The sequence below is a fragment of the Adiantum capillus-veneris genome, chromosome 13 (genome assembly GCF_014529385.1).
Source record: "Adiantum capillus-veneris isolate H3 chromosome 13, ASM1452938v2, whole genome shotgun sequence".
In the NCBI taxonomy this organism is placed as follows: domain Eukaryota; kingdom Viridiplantae; phylum Streptophyta; class Polypodiopsida; order Polypodiales; family Pteridaceae; genus Adiantum; species Adiantum capillus-veneris.
This window is the reverse complement of record NC_140943.1, coordinates 135,950,892-135,958,013: the sequence shown is the minus strand read 5'-3', so window position 1 is coordinate 135,958,013 and position 7,122 is coordinate 135,950,892. Positions and strand designations below refer to the sequence as shown.

Here is a 7,122-nt window from a genome sequence, read left to right as displayed (position 1 = left end):
CCTCTGTCTCAAGCTATTCCTCTCCTCATAAGCTCCAATTCTCAAGCTCCATAGCACCATCTCTTGCTCCAAGCAACATCAGCCCCTTACATCAATCAAAAATGTCCCCAAACAACTCTCAATTCAGCCCCTCAGCTTCTCCTTCCTTGCCTCTAAGCATGGCACACACACCTATTGTCGTATCATCCTCCTTCTCAACCCTGCCTACTTCTACTACTTGTAGAAACACTATCAATCCCATCACCATTTCCTCTTCATCCTCAGCTCTCAAGGCATCTAATCAACACTCTTATAGACCCTCCGGATCAGCCCCAATGGATGATGAAGGAATATCACCTCCCCTTCTCCCTCGACACTGCTCTCTGGAAGCCATCTACGAAGCAACATCATTCCCCTCATTCTTGCTTCAAGAAGAAGAAGACCTCTCCATCAACATCCCCGACCCGCTCGAAGAGAATACACTCTCAATCTAAGACGCCATTGCCTCTCCCGAAGGCGATCAATGGATTCTCAAGTAGAAGCATCGCCCCAAGAGTTTTGTCGAACGCTACAAAGCAAGGCTTGTCGTGAAGGGATATACGCAGCAACATGGTACAGATTTCACTGATAGTTACTCTCCTGTCATGGGTGTCAAATCATTTCTCATACTTGTTGCATTAGCCGCTTTCTTTGACATTCCTCTTCACCACATTGACATTCGCACTGCATTTTTACATGGATGGCTAGATGAAGTCATTTATATGGCTCAACCGCCCTACTTCTATTGTGATGATCCCACTATCTATGTATGCAAGCTACATAAGCCTATATACGGTCTCAAGCAGTCTGCACAACAATGGTTCAAGCGCTTGCATGCTTTTCTTATCAAATAGGGATGGGTTCAATGCACTTATGACCCAAACTTATTCTATCATACTCTCTTTCATGGATGGGCAATCATTGGTGTCTATGTCGATGATATTCCTATCATTGCTACTGATGAGACATATGTCTCACATGTTGTGGAAATGTTCAAGGAGGAATTCTCAGTCCATGACAACGGCCCTATGACCTACTTCTTGGGCATAGAGGTCAACAGGGATCCAAATGGCATATCATCAAGCTTTCTCAGCGGAAATACATTGAAGACATATTGGGTGAGTATGGTCTTCTCTCTTCTAGTGCACAACTCTCTACAACACTACTTGTCAAGCATAATTTATTCACCTCTATGCCACCATCTTAAAATGATACTTATTCTGTGTCAAGCTTTCCCTACGCTTGCTTAATCGGCCAGCAAAGGTATCTCATATCATGCACAAGACTTGAAATTATCTTTACAGGTCATGTATTATCTTGCCATATGAAGGCACCTAACAAATGCCATGGTCTCGCTGCAAAGAGATCACTGTGCTACTTACTTCACACTCGCCATCATTTTCTCACGTATTATAGTCAGCACCACTCATCACCACTGCAAATCAAAGGTTTTGTTGATGCCGACTGGGCCGGCCAAGACCCGAATATGCATAGCATCTCTGGGCATGTATTTCTTCTTGCAGGAGGTGCTATTTCTTGGCGAAGCAAGCGCTAGACTTCACTTGCTCTATCATCTGCTGAGGTAGAGTATATAGCAGCATCCCTTGTTGCTCATGAAGCATTGTGGCTTCACCAACTCCTAGAAGAATTTCCGATTCCATGTGCCACTCCGGAAATCATTCTACATTGCAACAATCAGTCAGCAATTGCAATGGCAAAGAGGCCTCAGCTTACCGAGCGCACAAAGAACATCAAGCTCGTCGCCTATCACTTCATCAAGGAGCTAGTAGAAGAAAACTTCATTCACCTCAAATACATCTCTACCACAGAGAATGTAGCCGATTTCCTTACCAAAGCAGTTCCTCCTGAAAAACACATTCTTTGCTCAGCAAGAGCCAGTTTGGAAGCTCCCTAGCTTCATATTCAACAACACTCATTGTATTTCAGCATGGTTTTATTTTGTATTTGCATTTGAGGGGGGATCTCCTCACAAATGCTCTATGCTTTCTCTTATGATTTCGGTTTGAGGGGGGATGTGGAAAGTGCAATGCACTTTACACCTAAGCTCGAGTTCAAACCTCACCACAGATACCTTATCCCTACAACGGCTAGATTGCTTATCCAAGCCTATAAATGAAACTCCCCTTGTATTGTTCCCAAGCAGTTGTTGTATGCAATTCAAATTCGAATTTCCCCCTCTACTTGGTGTCAACTTCCCCTTCCCTTCTCTCTCACATCTCTCTCTCTTCTTTACCTCCATCTCTCTGTCTATTCTCTCCTTCTCTCCTCTCTCACTCTATCTTCTATAAATCACTCAAGTTCACATGGTATCAGAGCTTATGAACTTGAGCTCATTAGTACTCTACGAGCCTTCTCTCGAAGCAACGGCCTATTTTTTTTATGCCCATCTCTCACTTCCAAGGTTCACTCGGCTACCATGACTAGCGCCTCGTCACCTATGGTTGCAACCACCAAGTCAAGGTACTTCGCCATTGACAAGCTCAATGGGAACAATTACAATGTGTGGAAGCTGAGAATGGAGCTATATTTGAAGCAACTTGGCCTCTGGAAGATTGTTTCTGGAGATGAAATAAGACCAAGTGAAGACGAGTACGCCTCCGACACGGAGCTACACTCGGCATGGGATTCAAGGGACATTACGGCTCAAATGGAGATTTTACTCCATTGTGAGGATAGGCAAGTCCAAATGGTGCGGACTCTATCCACCTCTAAGGCTATTTGGGAGTTCTTCAACAACAGTTATGAGCACACTGATCTTGTTTATCAAGTCTCCCTGATCAAGAGGCTTGTGAACACTACTATGCAAGAAGGCCAATCTGCAGTCAAGTTTCTTGACATTTGGAAACCATTGTTAGATGAAGTTCTCATCTCTCGAATGGAGATTTCAGAGAAATTTCAATGTATGCTTCTACTGGCGGCTTCACCCGCAAGCTAGAGAGCCTTTGCTACTACTCAAGCCCTGTCCCAGATGCAATTGCAAGGCCTTGTATCCAAAATCCATCAGGAAGAAGCTTTGAGAGACCGGTCTAATGGCTCTACTCCAGTGGCTCTAGCCACTCATATCAATTTCAGAAAAGGTGGTCCTAACCACCATTACAACAATTCAAGGCAGTTGCATAAAGGTGGTTCTAAACGCCCTAGAAATGCACCTTATAGTCAAGTACAATGCCACAACTGCAAGAAGTTCAGACACATTGCCAAGGACTGCAGGTCCAAAACCAAGCATCAAGGTGGCAATCATGGAGGATTCAACGGACATAAAGCAAATGGAGGCTATCATCACAAAGCTCATGCTCATTTCACTAATATTTCAAGCTATGATGGTGATACACACCCTACTTCTATACAACTCTTTGCTGCAAGCTTCAGCTCCTGTAAGCTACATCACCGGTTTCCATTGAGGATGTCTGTCTCTTGACATCTGTAACACAATCTACAAACTTGCGAAGTTGGTACAATGGATCTCACAAAAGGATATCAACCTAGACTCCATACCATTCGCCAAACTAAACGCTGTGGAGGTTGTGTGTATGTTTTTAGAAACATTTTCCTACTACCATGCTAACCATTCAGGTGCATCTTCTTGTTCACATAGTTGATGAGGTGGAAATAGCCGGCACAGTACATTCCAGATGGATGTTCTTTTTAGAACGTTTCATGAAAACGCTTAAGGGATATGTGCATCAGAAGGCACATCCAGAGGGTAGCATGGCAGAAGGTTGGCTGGTATCAGGATCCCTAGTGTACATTGGAGAGTGGCTAGACGGATTTGATAAAGCCCGGGACACGCTATGGTGAACCATAGATGATGAGCTCATATCTCGAATTTTCATATGCAATCTCAGTATTGAGAAGAAGATGACAGAAGATCTAGAGGCGAAAATCAACCAATTTTTCATGCTTCACAATCCAGTCATGCAGAAGTGGATCTCACAATATGAGGATGCAAAGCAAGAGCGACAAAGGGCAAGAATCGAGTGGAGACGGGGAAGACAACCACAAATGCACTATCCGACGGGTCTGGAGAGACTACCAACATTCATGAGCTTAAGATGGTTGCACAACCAACTGAAAAGCGCACGACAATGCGGTGAAGAAGTGACTGAGGAAGAGTGGGAGTACTCTAGGGGTTGCGCGACCAAGGTAAGTTTGCAATGTATGACAATAACTTTCTAGATGTTTGAACGGCCACTCATAATCTTTGTTGGTTATAGTATAAGTCATACACAGCAGCATGGTGTAAAGGTTGACATTTTAGGGTGGAACGGATCGACAAAAAACGTTTTACTCAAGATTGTGGAATCATGGCAAAATTTGAACAGCCTAGTCGACGACGGTCCTCTGATGCAGATCCCGTGGTGGCGGAACTCACTTACTTCGGCACGCTACAAGAGATTTTGAGGATCGATTATAGAGGATTTTTTGTCGACTCGTTCGACGTGCAATGGTTCAAGATAATCATGGAGGGTCGCAACGCTACTGTGCGTAGAGGAGAGTCTGGTTTTCTTGAGGTGGATTCAACTAAGAAATGGAATGACCTAAGAGACACTTTTGTACTACCCGAGCATTGTGAACAAGTAAGTATGTAAATAGTTAACGTGTGTTTTAGAATTTATGTGCTTGGAAGCTCTCATGTAAGTTGTGTGGCTCTGGCAGGTGATATTTCATCCCACAAAGTCTGCATCAAACTGGTGGTACGTCATAGAGGTAGCCCCTCGTAGTGCACGGACGTATGAAGGCTACCATGTGCCAATCACAGCGGCATCAATGGAGGAGATCGGAGAAGATGCTCAGTCAGAAGCCGTGGAGTGGTGCCAGACGAACATCAACCTGTTACTCTCTATGGGGTGCATGCAGAGGATCTACAAAATGAAACAGAGGACATCTGTTTAAACGGAGAGCTCTATATAGATATAGGAAGTTATGCTGAGCTATGCGAGGATGAGAGAGAGATCTCTTAAAGCCATAAATATTGTTCTGTAAATTCAGAGTTATGCACTTGCCTCTTTCATCACTCAAGTTGAATAGAAGAAAAACACATTCTGTTGCTGCTAGCCTTTGAACATTCCAAAGCTACAAGCACTGGAGTGTTCTTGTATGATTCTCCGGATCTTTAAGTATTTGCATCATTGTGTCATTGTATTTATCTCTCTCTCTCTCTATCTACTTGTCCATGTTTTCTACTCCATTCATTCAATATTAAGTTTAAATGTTCGTGTGTTTAATGCAAGTATGATGAGTTTCTTTCTTCTTTGTCACCCCAACAGAGACAGTGGTACGTGGAGCGTCATCGCTCAGGCGCACCATCGCGCGTTCCTACTCCATCCGCATCTCCCTCTGTTTCGGAGTCCTCAGCGTGCTCCAAAGCTTCGGTGTTGACGAGACGATCTTCACACTCGTCTAGGCACCGACGCTCTAGTGGTGGCGGTGGCGGTTGTTGTGGGGGTGGCGCCACCGATGCTTTGACACCGCCTCGTGTTCGACGAGGCTCTTTACCCTCCCCTTCTTTGCCCATCCCGACACCAGCCACGGCATCGCCATCGACACCAGGTTTTGCGCGGCTGAGTGCTGTTCCCCATAGCTACACACCACTAGCTACTCCTCCAGGAGTCACTCTAGTGGACACTCCTCGCTTCGGGGCTCAGACTCCAGTGGAGACACCTGGCGTTCGTACCCCCGTTGACACGCCGCTAGAGACCGCTGTCGAGACACCCAGGTTCACGCGTCAGCGGCGAGAGGGCTTGCCTTACTCCGTCGACTTCAGCGGCGGCATTATCTTGGATGATGACGGCAAGAAGGTGATTTCGCGCATGCGCGGTCTTTGCTCTCAGGTGTTTAGACACTACATACTAAACACCTGGAGTGAAATACTGAAAGAATTAAAAGACAGAGTCATCAGCATGCTTCATGACGAGTTTCCCGTTCCAACACGGGATGACCGCTTCAATGAAGATGTGATGAAGGTTCGAATGCGTGAATACTGCAAGCATAAGCGTTCCGAAGTTCAAAAAGCAATCGAGCATGGATGCAACAGACCAAATCGGCTGGCCAAAGAAGATTGGAAGCATGCGAAGAAAGAAGCGCGCGAGAATCCCGACAAATGGAAGCAACAAAAGGAGGCAGCCAGAGCGCGAGTAGAGCCAGGGAGCTCGCACCACTTGGGGAGCGGCAGGTGGGAATCATTTGAGGACGATTTTGTAGGTGTTTTTGCATCTATGTTCGATAGTTTAGCGTTTATGGGATTTAAAATTCTAACATAATGGATTCTTTGTATGTTTTGGTAGTGGTCGGTTACAGGATGTGATCCCACTCCGTACGAGCGTGAGTACGCAGGCAGGAAGGGCTTAAACGCCCCTATAGACATCCTGACTTCTCGCGACGGCATGGTTAGTATTAGGGTTTATTCTTTTCTATTTATTGTATTGTTTTATAAACGTCGCTCGCTATATGTTTAATTATACTTATAAAAAGCTATCTTATTGTTTTTTTTTGCAGATCTGACAGATACGCTGCTTGGACGCGATGAGACGTCTAATTGGACGACGTCAGTTTAGCCATAGCTAGATAGCATTAGTTTCTTTTTGTCCTAGCTTATGTATCATGAGACCATGTAACTATGTATTTTTGAAAACCATGTATATTTTTTAAATAATGACAATGGTTTGTATCTATTACATTTTTAATGATTAACAATCAAGTGATTTTGCTGCTGTGTACAATTGTTATTTATTTACTTCCATCAATTCACGCTTGTCATTTTTGTATCTTTATTTTGCAAACAATATGTACTATGGATGATGGAGTTAATGATTATATTGTCTTGTGGCTGACTATTTTTGGTCTATATTTACCTTTGTACTTTTTTTCAAAGGTAAATTGACCAATGAAACATTCAATATGGTTGATGGGTGGCAGGGCATTCAATGCCCTGCCACCAAATATTTTTAATCTTGGGCGTTGCTACATTGTGCACTGTAGCGTCGCTATAAGCATCGGTATTTACGGCGCTGCAACGTCGCTATATGCGTCGCTATATAGCGACGCCTGTAGCGATTTCTATAGTGATGTTCTCTTATCGACGTT

General features: G+C 44.3%; 1 protein-coding gene across 1 annotated transcript; it reads left to right on the top strand.

Annotated features, from left to right (window-relative positions):
• Positions 1–3,182: 3,182 nt before the first annotated feature.
• On the top strand, positions 3,183–6,593 carry LOC147444919 (uncharacterized). Its single transcript, XM_086528155.1, has 4 exons — positions 3,183–3,413; positions 5,271–6,236; positions 6,324–6,429; positions 6,535–6,593. The coding sequence occupies exons 1-4, from the start codon at positions 3,183–3,185 to the stop codon at positions 6,591–6,593; spliced, it is 1,362 nt and encodes a 453-aa protein (XP_086384281.1).
• The last annotated feature ends 529 nt before the right edge of the window (positions 6,594–7,122 follow it).

Excerpts from the sequence above, each read along its gene's own strand:
- LOC147444919 (XM_086528155.1), top strand. The coding sequence starts at position 3,183 with ATGCACCTTATAGTCAAGTACAATGCCACAACTGCAAGAAGTTCAGAC. Across the intron at positions 3,414-5,270 it reads TGCTGCAAGCTTCAGCTCCT|TATGATGAGTTTCTTTCTTC; the intron begins GTAAGCTACATC and ends GTTTAATGCAAG. Across the intron at positions 6,430-6,534 it reads TTCTCGCGACGGCATGGTTA|ATCTGACAGATACGCTGCTT; the intron begins GTATTAGGGTTT and ends TTTTTTTTGCAG.